At 72.5% G+C, this 21747-nt stretch overlaps 3 protein-coding genes and 1 non-coding gene across 7 annotated transcripts; 2 read left to right on the top strand and 2 right to left on the bottom strand.

Moving 5' to 3' along the window:
- Positions 1-44: 44 nt before the first annotated feature.
- Positions 45-1358, bottom strand: METTL26 (methyltransferase like 26). The gene is made up of 6 exons (XM_051842183.3): positions 1084-1358; positions 802-964; positions 670-729; positions 499-566; positions 313-391; positions 45-230 (listed from the first exon to the last, which is right to left on the bottom strand). Exons 1-6 carry the CDS (start codon positions 1278-1280, stop codon positions 183-185), a joined length of 615 nt encoding a protein of 204 aa, XP_051698143.1. The 5' UTR covers positions 1281-1358; the 3' UTR covers positions 45-182.
- Positions 1359-1614: 256 nt separating this feature from the next.
- TRNAG-CCC (transfer RNA glycine (anticodon CCC)) lies at positions 1615-1685 on the bottom strand. The gene has a single exon. It is a non-coding gene; the product is annotated as a tRNA-Gly (tRNA).
- A 1614-nt stretch (positions 1686-3299) lies between these two features.
- Positions 3300-6967, top strand: MCRIP2 (MAPK regulated corepressor interacting protein 2). Its single transcript, XM_051842181.3, has 5 exons — positions 3300-3456; positions 3538-3667; positions 5613-5740; positions 5942-6043; positions 6681-6967. The coding sequence occupies exons 1-5, from the start codon at positions 3405-3407 to the stop codon at positions 6749-6751; spliced, it is 483 nt and encodes a 160-aa protein (XP_051698141.2). The 5' UTR covers positions 3300-3404; the 3' UTR covers positions 6752-6967.
- Positions 6968-7488: 521 nt separating this feature from the next.
- Positions 7489-21618, top strand: WDR90 (WD repeat domain 90). Of its 4 annotated transcripts, XM_070064176.2 has the most exons (38): positions 7502-7720; positions 7804-7980; positions 8066-8315; positions 8397-8511; positions 8595-8662; positions 8848-8951; positions 9035-9229; positions 9383-9451; positions 9725-9835; positions 9912-10054; positions 10134-10191; positions 11050-11168; positions 11612-11773; positions 11870-12000; positions 12067-12183; positions 12678-12913; positions 13015-13154; positions 13257-13387; positions 13796-13926; positions 14156-14317; positions 14405-14533; positions 14714-14945; positions 15327-15479; positions 15664-15794; positions 16070-16169; positions 16337-16458; positions 16575-16734; positions 16823-17013; positions 17097-17265; positions 17345-17456; positions 17581-17752; positions 20062-20184; positions 20285-20459; positions 20543-20673; positions 20748-20891; positions 20969-21088; positions 21168-21252; positions 21360-21618. In XM_070064176.2, exons 1-38 carry the CDS (start codon positions 7544-7546, stop codon positions 21596-21598), a joined length of 5484 nt encoding a protein of 1827 aa, XP_069920277.1. In that variant the 5' UTR covers positions 7502-7543; the 3' UTR covers positions 21599-21618. The 4 variants fall into 4 exon arrangements, 2 of the variants coding, with proteins under 2 accessions (XP_051698149.2, XP_069920277.1); XM_051842189.3 differs by having other exon boundaries at positions 7495-7720; positions 8595-8692; positions 11870-12183; XR_016225629.1 differs by lacking the exons at positions 15327-15479; positions 15664-15794; positions 16070-16169; ... (11 more) ...; positions 21168-21252; positions 21360-21618 and having other exon boundaries at positions 7489-7720; positions 8595-8692; positions 11870-12183; positions 14392-14533; positions 14714-14852.
- Positions 21619-21747: the final 129 nt, after the last annotated feature.

The following is a 21747-nucleotide window of genomic DNA, read 5'->3' as shown; positions in this document are numbered from 1 at the left end:
TGCAGGGCCCCCAGCCCCCAGACGGTCCCAGGACGAGGCAGGGCGGCAGCCGGAGAGACTTTATTCCGAGGCGGGTGCCGGCCGCATACCCAGCGAGGTGGGGCCCGGGGGGGCGGGGTCTGGAGACCCGCGTGGGGGCCCAGCAGAGCCTCAGCAGGGACCTGGGGTGGGGGGCGGGGGGGTCACGCTTTCCGGAAGATCAGGCACTTGTTGTTGGCCGGCATGTCCACCTGCGGAGACGCTTTGGTGGAGGGGCAGCTCTGGACCCCCAGGGGGCCGCCCGGGCCCCGGCCCCCCCCACTGCCCGCCTACCATCTTCTCCAGGAGGAGGCCGCTGGCCTGGCCCAGGTCCTCCAGGAGGGCCGTGTCCCGCAGCCCCCACTCCGGGTTCCTGCACGGGTGGGGGGAGGGGAGGAGGAGTTGGAGCCTGCGGGGGGCGGGGCACCGGGCCACCGCCCGAGCCAGGCCCCGAGCCAGGCCCCGGCGCTCAGCGCTGACCTGCATCTGAGCGTCAGGTCGAAATCCACGTTGCTTTGGGGGGAGATCTTGCCGTTGACAGCGAAGGGCTGTGGGGACAGGGGCCACAGGGCCGTCTCCAGGGGCCCCGGCACAAGGACACGGCCCCCGCCCCCAGAGCGCAGGGCTGGGCCCCGTGGCAGGTGCACTCACGCCGTAGGTGATGAGCAGAGCCCCGGGCTTGAGCAGGTGGCCAGCGGCCCTGAAGAGCCCCTGCCGAGGGAGAAGGGCGGTGAGGCGCCGCCCGCGCGCTCGCCCCCCCCCCCCCCCCCCGCCGCCGCAGACCTGGGTGCAGCACAGGGGGCTGATGTGCGTCAGGTTGATGCAGAGCAGCAGGTCCAGGGACTGCGGCCGGATCCCGCCCCACTGCTCCCAGTCCCAGGTCACGTCCAGGTACAGCGGGGCCTTCACGTTGGGCAGCCCTTGGGCCCGCGTGGTGGCGGAGATGCTGCCGGAGGGCGACGCGTGGGCCGGCCGGGCCGGGCAGGGCCGCAGCCTCCCGGCCCCGGGGTCCCCCCAGCACCCGCAGGCCCGTCGCGTCGCGCCCACCCGCCGGCCCCGCCACACCTGTCCAGGCAGCGCTGGTCCACGTCGGACGGCTGCCACTCGGCGTAGGGGAAGGCCCGCGCGAAGTGGGCAGCATGCTGGCCCGAGCCCGAGGCCACCTCCAGCACGCGGACGCCGCGCTGGGCCGGGTCCACGTACTGGAGCAGCACGCGCAGGATGGGCTCCTTGTTCCGCTCGGCGGCCGCCGCCACCAGCATCGCGGCCGCGCCGACCGCCGGACGGCACCGGGCTGGACGCGCGCCGGGAGGTGTGGCCGCGCGGCCGCGGGGCGCGTCGGGAGGTGCGGCCGCGCGGCCGCGGGGCGCGTCGGGAGGTGTGGCCCGTCCCTCCGCGTCTCCGGTTAAAGGGCCCCGCAGAGGCCGCTGGGAACGGACGCCTGGACTCGAGGCCGTCCCGGGGTTTCCCTAGGACCTGCCGCTCCGAACAGTTCGAGGCTTAGGCGCTGCCCCCTTGTTGCGGATACTCTCCGCTTTTCAAATCTAAGGGAGTAGCGGGAGTTCATTTTCGAGGTGGAGGAGGAAAAAAAGTGCCTGCGCCGCCCGGGAATCGAACCCGGGTCGCAAGAATGGGAATCTTGCATGATACCACTACACCAGCGGCGCTCTCGAGCAGCGGGCCGCCAGCCCGGCTCAGGGCTTTGTGACGCGCGCCGCCTGCGTTTGCGCATGCGCGAGGGCCGGGCGGCCTGCGCCTCCCCGGCTCTGCTCCTCGCCGGCGCTGCGGCCAGCCGGACCGCCGGAGGCCGGGCGTCCCCCGGCGGCCGAGTCGCTGCCCAGGCCGTGGCGCTGGCCGAGGTCGTCCGGGCACCGTGGCCCGGCCAGCGTCCCTCGGCCGTCACAGCAGCAGCTCCTGGCGCGGCGTCCGGCCCGCCCCTGCCTGGCCACCCCCTCCCGGAGCCCGCCGGGTCCCCGCGGCAGGGGGTTCTGCCCCTGAGGGCTCCGGGAACGCCTGCCTGCCGAGCTGGGCGCCGTGGGCACCCGCCAGGGTCCGGAGGCCAGCGGCAGGGCCCCTCTTGCTCTCCCGGGGTCCAGCCCCTTGGCCTCCACTCAGGGGTCCCGCGCCCCAACTTCCTCCCCACGCCGGTGCCGTCCCTGGCGACCGTGACAAATGGCCCCCCGAGCTGCGGAGAGCGAGCAGGAATGAGGGCGTGGGGCCTCGAGGCCTGTGCCTCGGGGTCCACGTGGTCAGTGAAGCCCCCGCCTTCGCTGCGTTCCAGAAACTTCCTCCAGCCGTCCCCCTCGGCAGGGCCGAGTGGACCTGGCTCGTGGTGGGGGGGTGACGCCAGAGCAGCCGGCCAGCCAGGCCCTGGGGGCCTCCGGGGCACCCCTCTGCGGGCAGAAGCCCAGCCCGAGCCCAGCCTCGGCTGGAGGGTCAGGGCACAGATTTTAGACCTGCAAACCCAGCGAGGGCGGTGGGAAACTGGGCCTCCTGCATCTTGGACCTTAACCCTCAGCATGAGCTTCTTCCGGAGAAAAAATAAAATCTCTGTTGATGAGATTGACAGGGGCCGGTGGAGAAGACGCCTTGTCCTCGCTGCCCTCTGCGGGGTGGGGCCTGGACGCCGTCCCTGCTCCCTGCTCCCAGGGTCCCTGGCCTTGGTCCAGTAGGTCGGAGAGAACAGGATGGAGAGCTGACCGGGACAGCCCGGCCACCCTGGGTCCCAGGGAGGCCAGGAGGGAGGAGGAGCAGGTGCAGGTCGGGGGAGGGCTCCTCCTCCAGTCTGGCCACCCCACTGCTTTCCAGGTGTGCAGGTGCCCACAGCAGCCTGAGCGCCCTTGCTGGACCCCACAGACCCTGCACGTTGACAGTGCCCTGGGCTGTCAGCTCTCAGCAGGGGGCCCGAGGCCGCGAGCACGGAACCCCCGGCTGCGGACAGCTGGCGCTGCGGGCCGGGACGGGGGTCTCTGAGCAGCCCCTGCCTGGGAGGGGTGAGGGTACCGGCTCCATCCCAGACCCGGAGGAACGCCCCGCCCGGCCCGGGCCGCCCTCGGGGCTGGCAGGGGCCCGACCACCCACAGCCGAGTCCGGGGGCCGAGCCCGCGGTGGGCTAGGCGGACGGAGTCTCCCCGGCGTCCGCACAGACGCCCGCAGCTCCGCCCCTGGCCACGCCCCCCTTGCCCCCGGCTCTCCGCGAGTGGCCGGAGCCCGCGGGCCCTTTAAGGGCCGGGGGGCGTGGAGCGGACCCGCCCCCTGTCGCCGCGCCGGCCCCGCTTAAAGGGGCCGCGCCCTCTGCGCCCGCCAAGTGCGAGGCAGGCGGCGGGCGCGGGACTGGCCGCTGCGCGTGCGGGCGAGCGCGTGGGCGGCGCGGCGGCCACTCCGCCATGTACACCATCACCAAGGGGCCCAGCAAGCTGGTCGCGCAGCGCCGCACAGGTGCGCCGGGCCGGGGTCCGCGCCGGGCCGGGGTCCGCGCGGGGACCCGCGGCGGCTGACGCGCCCTCCGCTCGCCCGCAGGTCCCTCGCAGCAGCAGGTGGAGAGCAGACTCGGCGAGCTCCTGAAATGCCGGCAGCCCGCGCCGCCGACCCTGCAGCCCCCGCGGGCGCAGCCCTCCGCGCAGCAGCCCGGACCCTGGCCCCTGTCGAGGTGAGCGCAGTCGCGGCCCGGGGTCACCTTGAGCGGAGGCGGGAGGGTCCCTACCACGTGCGAGCACCGCGCGCCGGCGCCCCACTTCCGCCTCACCTGGCCAGGCCGGGGCCCGGGCAGGTGGGCGCACAGCACAGCCTCCTGTCGCGTGAGCTCGGAGGAGGCCGGGCGACCTTGGGCTGCGGCGCCCAGACCCCCTTTGGAGCCGCTGCTGTCAAGGTCTGCGAGCTGCCCGGGCGCGGGCCCTCAAGGTCTCGGACTGCGTCCTTGCGCAGCTGGGCGGGGAGCGGTGCACGTGTTTGCCCCGGGCCTGCCAGGCAGCTGCCCTTCGGCGCCCTTCGCCCGGGACGCCCTGGGCCCCGGGGCGCCCCGTCCCCGCAGCAGAGGCTGAGGCTGCCAAGGGCGCGAGGCCGCCGCGCCCGGGCCGGCTGAACCTTTCCCTTCCTTGGCCCCGTCCCGCGGGCGGTTGGAGTGCTTACTCCCGGCCGCGGCGGACTTTGCTCTGGCCCCGCCCGGGTGGGGGCGCTGCGCAGGGGCCCAGCGGCCCGGGACCCCCTGAGGCAGTGGAGGGCGGGCAAAGGGCGTTCGGGCCCGCACTTGTTCCCGGTAGTCAGATGCCCCGGGCGGGGGCCTCTGTCCTGCTCTCTGGGGAGGCTGCCACACACCACCCAAGCCCGGAGCACTGTGGCCCAGGGCCAGGTGCCCGCCCTCCTGCCCTCCGAGACCCCCTGGCTGGGGAGGGGAAGGGGGGGGTCTGTGGCAGAGTTGGGGGAGGGCCAAGGCCCTCTTGCGCACCTGTTTCCGTAAAGGCCAAACCTGCTGGGCAGGGGTGCCCACCCCCACCAGTGGGCCCCCACGTGCCCCTCCATCCCTTATGGGCCACTCCACACCAGCTCTGCTTTGGCCCCCATCCCGCCTTTCACCCCCCACCCCCCTGCTGACCGGGGACCCGTGGGGCCGCTGCTGGCAGTGGCCGAGGCCGAGTCGGGGCAGCAAAAAGCCGGGACGGGCAGGGTGGGCCCCGTGGTCTCCTGACCCGGGAGAAGTGGCGGCAGCTCCTGTGTGGCCAGGCAGGGACTGGGCCGTGAGGTCCCGACCGTTGCCCCCACCCGCAGACATGACCCGCAAAGCTGCTGGACTCGAGGCGGGCGGGTGGCCTGCCTCGCGGGCCGTGGAGGGGACGCGTGTCCGGGGCGCACACTGGGGCCCGGGCGTCCCCCGCAGGACGGAGCCAGGCCCTCGGTGCAGCTGCTTCCTGCGTCTCCCCGAGCGCCCCGGCCTGCAGCTGGCAATGGGTCGGGGTGGGGGTGCTTTCCGAGTTGAGGACGGAGCTTTATGGCGAACCCCGGCTTCACAGAGCACGCAGGCCGGGGAGCCCCGCCCCCGCCCGGTCTCCCCTGCGGCCCTCAGACCCCTGCCGGCCCCTCAGGACGCTCCTCTTTATTGTAGTGGCCCTCTCAGCTGAGGAGGAAGCCAGAGCAGCGCTGGGGCACCTGAGCCCAGGACGCGAGCAGGACTCCCGGCTCCCACCTCCTGCTGTAGGTGCGGCCCCTCCCCTCGCAGGGCTGAGCTGGCTGCCGCTGGCCGGGGCGGGCCCAGCGGCCCCCTGGATGTCACGAGCTGCCACGCGGGTGGGGGGCCATCTCGCTCCGCGGGGAGTGGGGCCAGGCTGCAGCCACTCTGCCTCTCAGGGGCTGCCCGGTGCCCAGTGCTCAGCCGCCGGGGGGCCTGGGGGCAGCCTGGGAGAGGGACGGACCGACAGAGACCACCCTGCTCCCACGACCCCGAGAAGCTGTGCCGACAGAACCGGGGCCCCTCCCTGGCCTGCATCGCCCACCTCCCTCAGGGCAGGGCCGCAGGTGTGGCCGGAGCCGCGGGGGCTCGGGGCCACCGGACAGTGGCCAACCCACCAGGTGCCGACCACATGCCTCTTCCCCTCCCGCAGTCCGGGGCCCAGGCTGGTGTTCAATCGCGTGAACGGCCGGCGGCCCCACGCCACGTCCCCGTCCCTGGAGGGCACTCAGGAGACCTACACGCTGGCCCACGAGGAGAACGTCCGCTTTGTGTCCGAAGGTAGTGAGGGGGCGGCCTGGGCCCCTGGGGCTCCTCCTGCTGCAACCCGACTCCCACGGCCGCGGGGCAGGCTCGGCTTTGGCAGGCGGCCAGCTCCCTGAACACACTGCTCACTCCCTGTGCCGGGCTGGAGTCCAGGGTGACCCCGGGTGCGAGGGGCTGCCGGGGGGCCTGGCTCGGCTGACTGCCCTACCCCCACAGCCTGGCAGCAGGTGGAGCGGCAGCTGGACGTCGGCCGGGCCGGGGAGCGTGGGCCCAGGCCTGTGCAGTACGTGGAGCGGAGCCCCAACCCACGCCTACAGAGTGAGCCCCTCGCCCTGGGCCCTGGGCCTCCCCGCCCCCTCTGACCCTGACCCCTGCCCACAGGGTAGCTCCAGGGGGTGGGGTGGGGGCTTCCTGCTGGGGTGGGGAGGGGAGAGGCCCACCTGGGCCAGGGTCACCTTCACTGCCCTGCCCCCTCTGACCCTGACCCCTGCCCACCGGGTAGCTCCAGGGGGTGGGGTGGGGGCTTCCTGCCGGGGTGGGGAGGGAAGAGGCCCACCTGGGCCAGCGTCAATGACACTGCCCTGCCCCGCCCCCTCTGACCCTGACCCCTGCCCACGGGGTAGCTCCAGGGGGTGGGGTGGGGGCTTCCTGCTGGGGTGGGGAGGGGAGAGGCCCACCTGGGCCAGCGTCAATGACACTGCCCTGCCCCGCCCCCTCTGACCCTGACCCCTGCCCACGGGGTAGCTCCAGGGGGTGGGGTGGGGGCTTCCTGCTGGGGTGGTGAGGGGAGAGGCCCACCCGGGCCAGGGTCACCTTCACTGCCCTGCCCCCTCTGACCCTGACCCCTGCCCACCGGGTAGCTCCAGGGGGTGGGGTGGGGGCTTCCTGCCGGGGTGGGGAGGGGAGAGGCCCACCCGGGGCCGCGTCACCGCCCAGCCTTCTGCCTCGCCTGCAGACTTTGTGCCGATTGACCTGGATGAGTGGTGGGCGCAGCAGTTCCTGGCCAGAATCACCAGCTGCTCCTAGCAGCCGCCTGGGAGGGCGCGCGGGCCCCGGCCCAGCCACGCGCCGGCCACACCTCAAGTGCCAGCATCCGTACTCTTGCACCTCTGTGCCCTGGCTCCGCCGTCCTGGGCCGCCTGGGGCTGGGGCTGAACTGACCTCGATCCTGTCCAGCGTGCACAGGGACCAGCTCTGGAGCCGGCGGGGAGGGGCTCCAGGCTAATAAAGTTGAGAAAGTGCCTTCTGGCGTGGCCTCTACTTGGACGTGGGGGGGGGGGTCCCCGCGACAAGGGCCCGTCCATAGCCCTGGACTCCAGGTCTGGCCTGGCTGCGCCACGCGGCCCGGTCCCCCTGAGGGCTCGCTCTGCCCAAAGTCTGCGGGCCCCAGGCCACCCCATCCGGCCCCACTCCCACTTCTGCTGCCCGGGCCCTGGCTGGTGCTGGGGCCCGGCTTCAAGTGCGGTCCAGGTCAGGGGCTGCCGAATGCCCCAGCCCCGGCGGCAGTGCAGTGTGGGGCCCTAGCATGACGGGCGGCGGCGGCCCAGGGCCTCAGCAGTTCCTGCCCAGTGCGGTCCCCAAGGCCTCCGCCGGCCGGCCGTCGGCGCTGGGCTGGCCACTCGCCAGCCACCGCGCGGGGAGGGCGTGGCCGGAGCAGGCACCCCCCCTCGGGGCGGGGCCTCGGCGGCGCCGCGCGACCACGTGGCCGGCGGGAGGGGCGCGCCGTTGCCGGGCAACCGTTGCCAGGCGCGCCGTGCGTGCCGTGCGCGTCGTACGTAGGGCGCGCGGGCCGAGGCGGGAAGTGCGAGTGGCGGCGCCATGGGCCCCGGGAGCGGCGCGCGGCCGGCTGGGGGCGCGGGGCAGCTCGCGCGGGGCCCCGGGCCCGGCGGGTCCGCGCCCGCAGCCTGGCAGCACCCGTTCCTCAACGTCTTCAGGCACTTCAGGGTGGACGAGTGGAGGCGGGCGGCCAAGGAGGGCGACGTGGCCCTGGTGACGGTAGGCGGGGGCGGCGGCCGCGGGGTCCCGGCGCGCTCCTGGGGCGCTCGGGGCCTGTGCCGGACGCCGCCTGCCGCCCGCAGGACAAGACCCTGAGGGGCGCCGTCTACCGCATCCGCGGCGCGGTCTCCGCCCGCAACTACATCCAGCTGCCCCGCCCCGGCGCGCAGCCCCTGGGGCTCACCGGGCGGTACCTGTACGTGCTCTTCCGGCCGCTGCCCGCCAGGCACTTCGTCATCCACCTGGACGTGTCCACCGAGGTGCGGGGCCGGGCCCGGGGCCGCGCGCCCGCGCCCCCGCGCGCGCCGGGCCCTCACCGCCGCGCCCGCTCCCCGCTCCCCGCAGGACGGCCAGGGCGTGCGCGTGTCGTTCTCCAGCCTCTTCAGGGAGGTCAAGTGCACGGCGACGTGGCTGCAGTTCCCCTTCGCCTTCGAGGCGGCGGCCGCCGGCGCGCGCTGGACCTGCCTGCAGCTGGACCTGCGGGACACGCTGCTGCTCCACGGGCGCCGCCGCTACGGCCACCTCCGGGGCGTCCGGCTGTGCGCCAGCCTGCTGGTCAGGAACCTCTACACCAGCGACCTGTGCTTCGACCCGGGTGAGGGCTGCCCGCCTGGAGGCCCCCGCACGGGCGCCGCGGGCTGGGCGGGGCGCTGACCCCGGCCGCTCTTCCCCGTAGCTGTCACCGTCGCCGAGGCCCGGCGGGCGAAGCTGCCCGTCACCCCCGTGCCTCGGGAAATGGCTTTCCCGGTGCCAAAGGGGGAGAGCTGGCACGACCGCTACCTGCACGTCCGGTGAGCCGCGGCGGCCCCTGGCGGCCGGCGGGCGGCTGGGTGGGCGGCCCGGCCCCGCGCTGAGCGCCTTCCTGCCCGCCCAGGTTTCCAAGTGACCGCTCCGCAGGGCCCTCCGAACCGCCTCGGATAAGCTGCTCCCCTCCCGAGGCAGGTGGGCCTCGCGGGGACAGGGCAGAGTCAGGTGGGGGCCCGGTGCCGTGCAGGGGTCAGGAGTGGCCCACGCGTCTGGGCCCCAGGCCTCCCGGCCGCAGTGGGGAGTGCTGGGGTCTGGGGCGCTGGTGGTGGTGTGGCTTCGGCCAGCCTGCTGCCCGCCCCCGGGCGTCTGCTTCCTTGCAGCGACCCTGGGGCCTGTGCCGCAGCCGTTCCCTTGCCTGGGGGGCCTCGGCAAACCCGTGCAAGACAGCGCGTCCCCTGTGGTGCAGAGCGCCAGCCCCGCAGCCGTGAGTGCCCGTCGCCCCCGAGCCAGGGCGGGGACGAGGCAGCCCAGCTCCTGATGGGCGCTTGTGTCCCCCCCCCCCCGCAGCCCCGCCGGGCGCCCTCAGGGCCCAGCCGCCTTCCAGAGCACAGCTCGTCCTGCGGAGGCTCGGAGGTGTCCGCTGTCGGTGGCCCTGAGCCCTCGGCCTCCGCGCAGGCTGCCGACCTGCACACGGTCCCCGGTGACGGCCGCCCCTGTGCCGCCGCAGAGCCCACGGCCGCCCAGGACGCCAGCTCCGGAGAAGTGAGCGCACTCCCAGCGGGCGGGGCCGCTGCACCTGCGTCCACTCTGGGCGGTGTTCAGGGCAGGCCCCTGCGGCCTCCCTCCCAGCACGCCCTGGCTCCCCGGAGGCCCTGCTGCGGCCGGGGTCCTGGCTCACCGTGCGTTCCGTTGCAGTGGTCCCTTCCAGACCCGGTCCTGAGGCTCAGGGGTGTCGTCGGCTTTGGGGGCCACAGCACCAAATGGGTGAGGGGTCCCCTGGCTGCTTCCAAGACCGTCCTGTTGGGGGGGAAGGGCCGTGTCCCCGAGGAGGCCCTCATGCCCCGCCCCACCTTCTCCCTGCTTCCTGGACACACGCGGGCTTTTGTTTGAGTGCACGGCTGGGCCCTGACTGGGAGGCCTGCCTGGGTCGAAGGGGCAAAGTGCTTGCGGACGCTGTGGGTGTGGGTGAGGCGGGGTCTCCTGGGGAAGACCGGGGGTGGGGGTGCTGCCGGTGCCAGCCCCGGCTCCGTGTGCCAGGCCCTGTGGACCAGGGACGGGGCGGCTGTCGTGTACCCCTGCCACGCGGTCATCGTCGTCCTGCGCATCCACACCATGGAGCAGCGCTTCTTCCTGGGCCACACGGACAAGGTGGGTGCCGCGGCCCCGGCTGGCTCAGGCGCGCCTGCGGCCTCCCTCCACGGCCTGCCTCCCCCTGCCTCCCCAGGTCTCTGCCCTGGCGCTGGACACGGAGGGCTCGCTGCTGGCCTCGGCCCAGGAGCAGCCCAGCACGGTGCGGCTCTGGGACTTCCGGGCCGGGGGGTGCCTGTCCCTGCTGCAGAGCCCGGTGCACAGCACCTGCTCCCTCAGGTGGGCCCGGGGGCGGGGGCGGGGCGGGGCTGGGGGGGCCGGGCCGGCCGCGGTGCTGACGGCTGCCGCTCCCTCGCAGCTTCTCCGAGAGCGGGGCCCTCCTCTGTGGTGTGGGCAAGGACTGCCACGGGAGAACGGTGAGGGCGGGCGGGCGGCGGCGCCCGGTGCTGTTCCTGTCGGGAGGAGGAAGACGTGGGGTGCGCAGCCTCTGTCTCCCGTCAGAGGTCCTGGCGGTGCCCGGCTCTGGCTTTCGGCCCCAGCTTCCTGCCGCTGTGCGCCCTGGCAGGAGCGCTGATGGCTCGGTGCTGGGGCGCCCACGTGGTAGACCGGGACGCGGCTCCCGGCTCCGGGCTGCAGCCTGGCCCAGCCCCAGCTGTTGGCATTTGGCGAATAAACCAGTGGGCGGGAACTCTGTCTTCACCTGTCTCAGTAAATGTAAACTTTTTTGAAAACAATTCATCTGTTTTGAAAGTCGCAGTTACAGGGCAGGCGTGGGTAAAGCTGCCGCCTGGGACGCTGGCAGCCTCTGGGCGCCTGACCCACCTCCCTCTGTGGCCTGGGAAAGCCGTAGAAGACGGCCCAAGTGCCGGGGCCCTGCACCCGCACGCGAGACCGAAAGCGCCTGGCCCAGCGCTGGCCGCTGTGGCCATCTGGGGGTGACCCAGCGGGTGGAAGGTGTCTGTCTCTCCTCCTCCTCCTGTAGCTCCGCCTCTCAGGAGAACGAAGAGAAGAGTAAGGTTTTTTAAAAGCCCCAGACAACTTCGGAAGTGGGGGCGCCCTGCCACGCCCCCTTCCTGATGGGGGCCCCACGTGCTGGCGCCCACTCAGTGGGCGGAGCCTGGGAGGCGGCTCTGCCACACGGCGCTCCTTCCGCTGTCCCCCCACGGGACCCCGCGCCCCTTGGCTCCTCACAGTCGGGCAGTGTTGGCTCGGGGACCCGGCAGGGTCTCCCGGAGCCGCGGCCAGCCGCCCAGGATCTCGGGGGCCTGTTGCAGGTGGTGGTGGCCTGGGGCACAGCCCAGGTGAGCCTGGGTGGTGACGTGGTTGTTCTGGCAAAGGCGCACACCGACTTCGACATCCAGGCCTTCCACGTCGCCCCTGCGGATGGAACCCGGTGAGTGGCAGCCCCCACCCCCGCCCGGTGCTGTGGCCAGGGCTGAGCCCTTGTTCCTGCTCTGTGGGTGCACGTGGGTGCCCGTGTGCGTGTGAGTACATGTATGTGTGCGTGTGCACGTGTGTGGGTGCCTGTGTGCGTGTGAGTACATGTATGTGTGCGTGCACATGCGTGGGTGCCCGTGTGCGCGTGCACGTGTGTGGGTGCACGGTGGGTGTCTGTGTATGGGGTGTGTGGGTGCCCGTGTGCGTGTGCACGTGTGTGGGTGCACGGTGGGTGTCTGTATGGGGTGTGGGGTGCCCGTGTGCATGTGCACGTGTGTGGGTGCACGGTGGGTGTCTGGGGTGTGTGGGTGCCCGTGTGAGTACGTGTAGGGGCGTGTGCACGTGTGCTGTCTGAATGTGCGTGCGTGCGTGGGGCCCATGCCTCCGTGCCTCCGGCAGGATGGCCTCGTGCGGGCGGGGCAGCGTGCGGCTGTGGCGGCTGCGTGGCGGGGCGCTGCGATCCTGCCCGGTGGACCTGGGGGAGCACCACTCGCTGGACTTCACGGACCTGGCCTTCGAGCAGGCCCAGGACAGCGGCCGGGAGCCCGCGGCCCGCACCCTGTGAGCGCTGCCTTTGCCTCGCCTGGCCTGGGTGGGCCCAGCGCCCCGAGCCCATGGCTCACCTCTCCCGTCCCCTCCCGCCCCCTCCCGGGGCAGCTACGTGTGCAGCCGCAGCGGCTACATCCTAGAGGTCGACCTCCAGCGCCTGGCCGTGCAGCGTGCCCGCCGCCTGCTGCCCACGCACACGCCCGGCAGCCCCCGCTCCCGGAAGCAGCCCTTCAGCTCAGGTAGGGGGCGCCCGCTGTGCCGGGGGAGCGGCTTTGAGGCTGCGGCGCTGACGCCCCGGCCCCCAGGCCCCGGGGTCGCTCTCAGCAGCCTCAGTGTCTCCGCCGCCGCGTGTGCCGTGGGCTCCGAGGACGGCTACCTGCGGCTCTGGCCCCGGGACTTCTCCTCAGTGCTCCTGGAAGCGGGTGAGTGCAAGTGCCCACGGCCAGCCCAGGGCGGGGCAGGGGGCGGGAGGCTGGACCTGGGGCCCCGGCATGGGCAGCACCGTGCCTGCGCTGGACAGCAGGTGCCTCTGGAGCCCTGGGGTGCGCCAGTGCCGGGGCTGCTCACACGCGGGGCGGGGGCCGGCGGGGAGCCCGGGGCTCCGGGAAGGCGGGGTGGGGGCCGGCGGGGAGCCCGGGGCTGCTCACACGCGGGGTGGGGGCCGGCAGGGAGCCCGGGGCTGCTCATGCAGGGGGTGGGGGCCAGCGGGGAGCCCGGGGCTCCGGGAAGGTGGGCAGGGGCCGGCTGGGAGCCCGGGGCTGCTCATGCAGGGGGTGGGGGCCGGCGGGGAGCCCGGGCTCCGGGAAGGCGGGCTGGGGGCCGGCGGGGAGCCCGGGGCTCCGGGAAGGCAGCGCTGGGCTTTGTCTCAGGTGGAAACTGAGCAGCTGGTGCCCAGCTGACCACGCCCTTTGCACAGAGCATGAGGGCCCGGTCAGCTCGGTGCGTGTCAGCCCCGACGGCCTGCGCGTGCTGTCCACCACGTCCTCGGGCCACCTGGGCTTCCTCGACATCGCGGCCCAGGAGTACACGGTGCTGGTGCGCTCCCACGTGGCCCCGGTGCGGGGCTTGTCCGTGGAGCGCAGCCGGGGGCAGCTGGCCACCGTGTCGGCGGACCACTCCGTCCGCATCTGGGACCTGGCCACTCTGCAGCAGGTGAGGGGTGGCGGGTGTGGGCCCAGCGGGGCCCCGGGTGCGTCCTGGCCACCTGGAGACCTCTTGTCCGTTGGGGTCCTTCCCCGTGGCCCCGCCCACAGCTGTATGACTTCACGTCGAGCGGCGAGGCCCCGTCCACCGTGGCCCTTCACCCGGCCTGGCCGACCGTCTTCTGCGGGTTCTGCAGTGGGGCCGTGCGCGCCTTCAGCCTGGAGGCCCCCGAGGCCCTCGTGGAGCACACGTAGGTCCTGGCGGGGCACGCGCGTGTGCGCGGGGTCAGGGACAGTGTCCCCCCGGGCTGCCTTCCCGGCCCGGCGTCAGTGGGCTGCTGTGTGTGGCACAGGCATCACCGCGGAGCCGTCACCGGCCTGGCCGTCACCCCCGACGGCAGCCTCCTGTTCAGCGCCTGCGCCCGCGGCACCCTCACCCAGTACAGCTGTGCCGTCCCCCGGTGCTGCGTCCTCCGAGTGGCAGGTCAGGCCCCCGGGACAGCAGGCCGCACCCTCACGCTGGGGCCGCATTCGCAGCCCCGCGCGGCCGGGTAAATGCTTCAGGGAGAGGCCTTGCTGTCCAGGGCCCCGGGGAGACAGCCCCCAATGCCAGAGGCCAGCCGGGGCTGTGTCCTTTGCTCCAGGAGGAGATGGGCAGCTGGACACAGGGCCTCTGCCCCCTCCCGGGGCCACCAGAGCCCAGGCCGATAGAGTGGTCGCTGGGTCACCCCAGCCCTGGAGAAGTCCCGGCTCTCCCGGGAGTGCTGGGCGCCCACCAGCGTTGTGGCGCCCTGGCCTCTGATGCCAAGGGGCCACCTCCCTGGGCTGGCGCTCCCCACAGGGGCACAGCCCCACCCTGTGTGTGCTCTGACCCCCGCCCCCACTGCCACAGCAAACGTGGTGTGCCCAGACGCCCACCCGAGCCCCAGCATCCTGGTGGTCAGTGGGGACAGCCACCTGCTGGCTTTTGTGGGCCCCTCCAAGCACGCAGTGACCGTCATGGACACGGCCTCCCTGGACAAGGTGCGTCGGCAGGCTCCTGGGTGCAATCCAGCGCCCCTTGGCTCCACATGGGTGGGCCCGGGGTGGAGTCTCAGGGGCCCTGGGCAGACCGGAGGAGGGGACACGTCCACTCCTGGGGCGCCTTGGCTCCCACAGGGCAGGGGAGGGGCACTGGGGGGTGCTCCCGATGGCCGCCGCCCTTGGCTCCGCTGGGGGCTGAGGCCCATGGCCACTTGGTGCTTCTCCCCAGCTGCTGCAGGTCGACGTCAGTGCACTGGACCCGGCCGGCAGTCGCCTGGACTCAGCTGTGGCCGTCTGCTTCGGCCCCGTCCCCTCAGGCCACCTGCTGGTGTCCACGTCTTCCAGCAAGGTCATCGTGCTGGACGCCACGTCGGGCCGCACCCTCAGGAAGGTGAGGCCCGGGGCCGCAGGCCCAAGACACCCCACAGCCTGGGGCACTGCGCCGAGGGCAGCATCTCCCAGAAGCGCTCTGTTGCAGCTGTGTGGCGTCCACGCCGTGGCCTGTCCCTCCCTGGCCCTCAGTGAGGATGCCCGCTTCCTGCTGACGGCCGCTGGCCGGGCAGTCAAGGTGTGGGACTACTCCACCCAGGCCGGCCCTGACTGCCAGGTGGGTGGTGTGGACAGGCGGAGGGAGGCCTCAGCTGTGCCCGGAGGCCCAAGGGGTGGGGTGGGGTGGGGTGGGGCAGGGCGTGGGGGAGGTCAGAGGTGGAGGGGAACCCTGGCCAGGCTGCGCCTGCCGGGGGACTGGGAGCCTCGCGGGGTCCCCAAGAGTGACGGCCACTCCTAGGTGTACATTGGCCACTCGGAACCCGTGCAGGCCGTGGCCTTCACCCCCGACCAGCAGCAGGTGCTCAGCATAGGGGACACCGTGTTCCTCTGGGATGTCCTGGCAGCACCCCCCAGGCAAGTGCCTGCCCTCAGCCGTGTGCGTGCCGGCTGCGCACCGGGCCCGCCACGCACCTGTGCTTCCTCGCACAGCAGCCCAGACCCGCGCGGGACGCCGGCAGCCCGTGAGGCCGGTGAGTGCCTGGTGGGGGTGGGCGTGGAGCTGCTGTCCCACGGGCTGCCCCCCAGCACGCCCTGTCAGGTCTGGAATGCCGTGCAACTCCCTCTGGCCCCTGGCCCAGGCACGGGGCCGCTGCAGGGTGCGGTGGCCCAGCCCAGGCCGCTGGGTCTGGCGCCTGTTGGCACCCCTGGCAGGAGGCACTTGTGCCGTCTTGGGCATCCCGCTGTGGCTGGACATCCGTGCTGAGCTCCCCGAGCGTGGTGCTGGTTAGGGGGCAGGGGTCCTGGCTGGTCTTGGGAGGGTCCACTGGGCAGGGGACCTCACAACAGGTGCTCAAGTGGACGGCCTTGGGGTGGCGTGGGGCCAGGGAGTGCGGCTTCTCTCCTGCCCCCAGGCACGTGCCCTGCCTTGGATGAAGAGAGCCGCCGTGCAGAGGGGGCACCCAAGACCCCAGGCCCACCCGTGCTGGCAGAAGAGGAGGCCGGCGGGGCTGGCGACGGGGCCGTGGAGGCTAGGAAGGACTCCCCCAGGCCCCACAGCCAGCTCAGTAAGCGGTGTGGCTGGCTGGGTGGGCAGGGATGAGGTGCAGGTGGCGTAAGGGTGGTCAGGCGCACCCCTGCGTGGATGAGCCGAGCCTGCAGCCGCCTGGTGCAGCTCCCGCTGTCTGTTGGGGCGGGGACTCTGCCGAGGGTTGTCTTGTGTTCCGAGGTCACACGGCTCCTTCTCCACAGCAGGTGGTGCCCAGAGCACCCGGACAGCGCGGGCCCGGCCCCCTGCCCACCTGGATTCCTGCACGCGCTCCGTGGCTCTGTGCGAGGCCTCCACGCTGGCCAGGGTTGTCCACGGACCCCAGCCTGCCGAGGTGTGTGGGTTTGTGGGAGCCTGCCTCTCCCCAGTGGGCTCCCCAGGGCCTCTGCGGGCCGGCAGTGATTCTGGCTTTGGGGACCTGCTGCCTCCAGGGGCACCCTCCATCCTGCACTCAGTGCCGTCCGGGGCACAGACCGGGCCTGGCAGTCCTGCTGAGCCCAGGAGCCCTCCCTGAGAGCCTCACGGGCCTCGGCTGCCCGGGCTCCCGGCACCCCAAGCTCTGGCTCCGCCCCGGATGCAGGCTCGAGTGCCGCCTCTGCTTCCTCACAGCGCCTCCCCCCGCCTGCCGGGAGAAAGCAGCTGCAGCTGAAGGCTGTCGTGGGCTACGGTGGGAACGGGCAGGCCAGCGTGGTCTGGAGGCCGGACACAGGTAGGGCGGGGCGCAGCCTGCACCCAGCCAGGCCGAGGGGCAGGAGGTGAGGGTCCTGTCCTCGTAACACCACTGGCACTCCGGCCTGCGTCCCTGGGAGACTGCCGGGGGACGGCAGGTGCCCGGGGTGCCGTGACCGGGGTCCTGTCTCCCCTCCCTGCCTGCAGGCTTCTTCGCCTACACGTGTGGCCGCCTGGTGGTGGTGGAGGACCTGCATTCCGGCGCCCAGCGGCACTGGCGAGGCCACCCCGAGGACGTCGCCACGCTGGCCCTCAGCCACGATGCCCAGGTGCCTGCCCCACCCCCCGGCTCCTGTCCGAGCTGGGCTGTCACCACTGCACACGGCAGCAGGTCGCGTCTCAGCCTCCCCTCTGCTTACCGCTGCCCTTCCCCTCCCACCCTCAGGTCCTGGCCTCTGCCTCGGGCCGTGGCAGCGCGGCCGCCGCCTGCCAGATCCGCATCTGGGACGTGCCCGGGGGCCTCTGCCAGCAGCTCCTGTCCTCGCCCCACTCAGCCGTGCGCGCCCTGGCCTTCTCGCCGGACGACCGGCTCCTCGTCACCCTGGGTCAGGGGACGGGGTGGGGCGGGGGCGCGAGGACACAGGAGCCTCCCTGGGACGCCAGCGCTGACCTGGCGCCCCCTCGCCTCTCCAGGGGACTGTGGGGACGGCACCCTGGCCCTGTGGAGCACAGCCACCTATGAGCTCCTGCTGTCCACGCGCCTCCGGGAGCCGGTGCACGCTGTGGCCTTCAGCCCCTGGGGAGCCGGCGAGCTCGCGGGTGTGGGCCCAGGCACGGTCACCTCCTGGCTCCTGCGGCAGCACGGGACGGACGTCGGCCTCCAGGTGCCAGGCTGCTGGCCCGAGTGCTGGGGCTCGGAGTTGAACTGGGGACGGGTCTGACCTGCAGCCGCCTTCTGCCCGACCAGGCTCGCCGAGATCCGGTCCCAGAAGAGGTGGGCGTGGTGGAGCTTACCTCGCTCTGCTACGGGGCCGCACCCCTGCTCTACTGCGGCTCCAGCTCCGGCCGGGTCTGTGTCTGGGACACGCACGTCGGCCGTTGCTTCCTGGCCTGGGAGGCGGACGACGGCGAGATCGGTGGGTGCCTGGCCTGGAGTCTGGGCCGCCGGGCGGTGACGGGGGGCCGCCGGCTCACCCCCCCCGCCCCCGCCTCCAGGAGTGCTGCTGTGCTCGGGCTCCAGGCTGCTCAGCGGCAGCCACACGAGGCGGCTGCGCCTGTGGGCCGTGGGGGCCGTGCTGGAGCTGAGACGCAAGGGCTCGGGGGCCAGGTGAGCGGCTGCGGGCTCCCCCCTGCGCCACGCTCCCCCGGGCGGCTCCGGGGAAGGCTGCCCCTAGGCCACACCTGGTGCTGGCCGGGGCCCCGCCTCAGCCTGTGTCCTGCCCTCCCACCAGGTCCAGTTCTGTGTTCCTGGAGCACGAGCTGACCCTGGACGGGGCTGTTGTGAGTGCCAGCTTCGACGACAGCTTGGACATGGGGGTCGTGGGCACCACGGCGGGCACACTCTGGTACGTCGGCTGGGCCGAGGGCACCAGCACCCGTCTCGTCAGCGGCCACAGGAAGAAGGTGAGCTGGCCAGGCTGTTCGAGGAGACACAGTGGGGTGTCCACCTGGACAGGGACAAGGCAGGGCAGCGAGACGAGCTGGGTGCGCCGGACCCTCTGCCTTGCTCTGGGTCCAGTGGCGCAGGGCCCGTGCCGAGGTCCTCAGGCGGGGCGCTCGGAGCCCACGCGGGGCCGGCAGGCCTCGGGCCTCGCCTCTCTGCAGCTCTCCCTCGGAGCTGACCCGTCGGAACCACAGCACCTGCCTCCCACGCAGGGTGCCGGCTCCACTGCTGCTGGGCCCGCCCTGCTGGGCCCCTGGGAGACTGCAGGCCATGGCGAGGGCTCGGCCCCGCCGCCCACGTGGGAGACCCGGGTCGAGCTCTCGGCTTCTGGCTTCAGCCTGGCCCGGCCCTGACTGTTGGGCGTTTGGGAGACAGGCAATCTCTGTGTGCCTTTAAAAAAAAACAAACAGGTAGTTTTATAATTCAGTTAAGCGAAGTCACGTCAGATCTGGGTCCAGTTCTGGTCAGGGTCTAGGGAGTCCTGGTGGCATTCTGCTCCCATCGGTCAGCTGTGGCAGGGTTGATCAGGGCCAGCTTAGCCTCCTGGAGTTGCTGTGTGGCCACGGCCGCGGCATGGGCAGGCTGGCCGGGGGAGGTGTGGGGCTCGGCGACCTGGAGTCGCCGTGTGGCCGTGGCCGTGGCCGTGGCGTGGGCAGGCTGGCCGGCCACAGGCCCCGGGGGAGACGGTGGTCACTGCGGGGCTTTGGGACCAGGTTTCCAGTGTCGGAGCCGCCGGCCAGCGGGTGTTGGGCTCTGGACGAGCGTGTGGGTCCCGTGTGTGTGTGTGTGTGTGCGTGTGTGCGTGTGTGCGTGGAGGTTGGGCCTGTCGTGGGCAGGGTTGTTCTTGCGGCGGAGCAGACGTGCGAGGTCAGGGTTGTACCGTGTTCCCCGCTGGGTGTGGGCTCCGTGGCGGTGTTGAAGATGGAGTCGCCGAGGTCAGGGTTGTACCGTGTTCCCCGCTGGGTGTGGGCTCCGTGGCGGTGTTGAAGGTGGAGTCACCGTCCTTCTGAAAGGCAGAGCAGGAGCGGGACGGAGCGTCTGCACCAACACCCGCCTCGCTCACCCCACGGACACCTGTCTGCCCAACACTGCACAGCCAGCAGGGTCAGCGCTTGTATCGTCCCAAGGTGGTCCTGCCCGGGTCCCTGGCAGCCACTGACCCCACTGTCTGGATGTAGCCATCCGGACCCTGCATGGAAGTGCAGGCGCGAGGCTCCTCCCACTGAGTCCTTAAAAAAAAAAAAAAAAGATGTGCTTATTTGAAAAGCAGTTACTGAGACACAAGGAATCTCCATCCGCTGGTTCACTCCCCAGATGGCCACAACGGCCGTAGCCGGGCCAGGCCAGAGCCAGGAGCTTCTTCCAGGTCTCCCGCGTGGGTGCAGGGAGCTGGATCGGAAGCGGAGCACCCACGCGGGAAGCTGGCTTAGCAGGTGGTGGCTTTACCCGCCACACACAGTGCCGGCCCGAGCGGTGTTCGCTGGCTTCTCCGAGGCAGTGCGTGCCACAGCCGCGCTCCTCTCTGCAAGACACTACTCCACCGTGGGTGCCCCACGGTCCTCCCCGCTAGCGCCCCAGGGGACTCCTGGGGGCAAGAAGGGACACCCGGACCTGGCACCATGGTCCAAGTCCCACCGACGTGTCCCTTGTCCTCCCTGGCCGAGGCGCCTACGGCTCCTTTGTCCTGAACTGCAGACCCCCAGTGCCGCGGCGACACCACTGCAGCCGGAGGGTCAGCCTGCCCGGACGCCCGGGACTGCGGCCAGCTCTCCCCGGGGGCCCCCGGCTGGTGGCGGGCCTGGCAGGATTCTGCAGCCACTCTGTCCCCTGAGGCCCCGGCTGGTGGCCGGGCCTGGCAGGATTCTGCAGCCACTCTGTCCCTCGAGACCCCCGGCTGGTGGCTGGGCATGGCAGGACTCTGTGGCCACTCTGTGCCCTGAGGCCCTGGCTGGTGGCCGGGCCTGGCAGGACTCTGTGGCCACTCTGTCCCCTGAGGCCCCGGCTGGTGGCCGGGCATGGCAGGACTCTGCGGCCACTCTGTGCCCTGAGGCCCCGGCTGGTGGCTGGGTCTGTGCTGCCCCGGGCCTGGCAGGGGGACTTGCCCAGGTGGAATGTGTCTTCCCCAGGTGGAGTGGGCGGGGACCGAGCCGGCTGGGGCAGGAGACGTGGTCCCATGACAGCTGGCCCTGGAGGCTGGTCCCTCCTCTCTGCCCAGGGCTGCGTGGGCCCGGGTGGCATCCTGGGGCTCAGCCCAGCCACGGTCCTGCAGGTGACCGAGGTGGTCTTCAGCCCCAGCGGGTGCCACTGTGCCACGTGCAGCGAGGACGGCAGTGTGCGGGTGTGGTCTCTGGCCAGCATGGAGCTGGTGATCCAGTTCCAGGTGCTGAACCAGGTACCCGGGGCGCCCGAGGGGGTGGGGCCCTGTCGGGAGCGCGCAGCTGGCGCCGCCCTCACCTCCGCCTCTGCTGTGATGTGCCCGCGGGGGTCCCCAGAGCTGCCTGTGCCTGGCGTGGAGCCCCCCGTCCTGTGCACGCGCAGAGCAGCAGCGGGTGGTGGCGGGCTATGGCGACGGCACGCTGCGGGTGTTCAGCCTTGCCCGCACGGCCTTGGAGCTCAAGATGTGTCCCCACCGGGCCGCGCTGACAGCTGTGGCCTTCTCCACGGACGGTGAGAGCCGGGGCGGCAGGCCGCTGGGCGCCGGGCCAGGTGCTGGGGGCCTGCGGCCTGACGTGGCCTCATTCCACCTGCAGGTCAGACCATCCTCTCCGGAGACGAGCTCGGGCTTGTGGCCGTGAGCTGCCCCCGCGCGGGGCTGACATTCCGCGTGCTGAGTGACCATCAGGGGGCCCCGATCTCTGCCCTCCAGAGCACCAGCCGTCAGGTGAGGTGGCCTGGACAGCCGGGGTGGGCGTGGCCTGGGCAGGAGGCACCCGCACCCACACCCCTTCCCTGCAGTGTGGAGACGTGGGGGCGGAGGGCACGGACCTGTGGCTGGCGGCCAGCGGGGACCAGCGGGTCAGTGTCTGGGCCTCCGACTGGCCACGGGACCACTGTGAGCTGGTGGACTGGCTGAGCTTCCCAGCGCCGGCCACCCTGGAGGTGAGGGAGCCCTGGGGGCGCCTGGGGGGTGGGGGTTTGTGGGCTCGTCGGGCACAGCATGCCTCACCCCTGCACAGGCCCCAGGCCGCCCGCCGCCCTGTCTTGCTGCCTTCTGCCCCTGGGACCGGGCACTGCTGGTGTGCGTGGGCCTCGGCGTGCGCAAGGAGGTGATGCTGTACAGCCTCCGTCAGAAGCAGGTGCACCTCGCTGCCGCCCGGGAGGGGGCCCCAACGGACGGGCGCCGAGGCCTGGCAGCCTCACGCTGTCCACTCGCAGGTGCTGGACAGGATCCCGCTGCCGTGCTCCGCCGTGTCCCTGAGCCTGTCTTCCGCGGCCCAGCTCATGGCCATCGGCCTCACTGGTGAGGGCTCACCCCTGCACCCTGGACACCTGCCCTGGGAGGCCTCCGTGCAGGGAGGGCGGGCACCAGGGACGCTGCCAGGGCTGGCCTGTGCTGTCTGCCCACAGGGTGCACCCTGAGGCTGGTGGACTGTGCCTCGGGCACCAGCCAGGACTTCGCTGGCCACGACGACTCGGTGCACCTGTGCCGGTTCACGCCCTCCTCCAGGACGCTCTTCACCGCGGCCTACAACCGGATCCTGGTGTGGGAGGTCACTGAGCTGCGGCCGCGTGGCCAGGACAGGCTGTTGGCGTGTGCAGAGGGCCCCGTGCCAGTCGGGGCCCCGTCTGCGCCTTGTACAGTTTAAATAAAGTGGACGTTTGCGCATTCCTTGTCCTCGGGCACCTCTGGCAGCAGCGGTGTCCGGCCGCGCGCTGCCCGGTCCACGGGCCGGCTCACGGCGCTGCCTGCAGTACCCGCGGCGCCCACGGGGCGGCTCCGGCGTGCGGCCCGGCC

The sequence above is a fragment of the Oryctolagus cuniculus genome, chromosome 19 (genome assembly GCF_051225735.1).
Source record: "Oryctolagus cuniculus isolate XC-2025 breed Fujian yellow rabbit chromosome 19, ASM5122573v1, whole genome shotgun sequence".
NCBI classification, from domain to species: Eukaryota; Metazoa; Chordata; class Mammalia; order Lagomorpha; family Leporidae; genus Oryctolagus; species Oryctolagus cuniculus.
Note: the sequence above shows the minus strand (reverse complement) of the source record. Positions and strands in the feature narration are given on the sequence as shown.

What these genes read in the sequence shown, in the direction of transcription:
- METTL26 (XM_051842183.3), bottom strand. Translation starts at nt 1,280, where the DNA reads ATGCTGGTGGCGGCGGCCGCCGAGCGGAACAAGGAGCCCATCCTGCGC. An exon ending in GACCAGCGCTGCCTGGACAG is followed by an intron (nt 965 to 1,083) that starts GTGTGGCGGGGC and finishes GCCCTCCGGCAG; the next exon opens with CATCTCCGCCACCACGCGGG. An exon ending in GCCCCCTGTGCTGCACCCAG is followed by an intron (nt 730 to 801) that starts GTCTGCGGCGGC and finishes CTCCCTCGGCAG; the next exon opens with GGGCTCTTCAGGGCCGCTGG.
- MCRIP2 (XM_051842181.3), top strand. Translation starts at nt 3,405, where the DNA reads ATGTACACCATCACCAAGGGGCCCAGCAAGCTGGTCGCGCAGCGCCGC. An exon ending in GGTCGCGCAGCGCCGCACAG is followed by an intron (nt 3,457 to 3,537) that starts GTGCGCCGGGCC and finishes GCTCGCCCGCAG; the next exon opens with GTCCCTCGCAGCAGCAGGTG. An exon ending in CGTCCGCTTTGTGTCCGAAG is followed by an intron (nt 5,741 to 5,941) that starts GTAGTGAGGGGG and finishes CTACCCCCACAG; the next exon opens with CCTGGCAGCAGGTGGAGCGG.
- WDR90 (XM_051842189.3), top strand. Translation starts at nt 7,544, where the DNA reads ATGGGCCCCGGGAGCGGCGCGCGGCCGGCTGGGGGCGCGGGGCAGCTC. An exon ending in CGCAAGGGCTCGGGGGCCAG is followed by an intron (nt 17,457 to 17,580) that starts GTGAGCGGCTGC and finishes CCCTCCCACCAG; the next exon opens with GTCCAGTTCTGTGTTCCTGG. An exon ending in CAGCGCCGGCCACCCTGGAG is followed by an intron (nt 20,892 to 20,968) that starts GTGAGGGAGCCC and finishes ACCCCTGCACAG; the next exon opens with GCCCCAGGCCGCCCGCCGCC.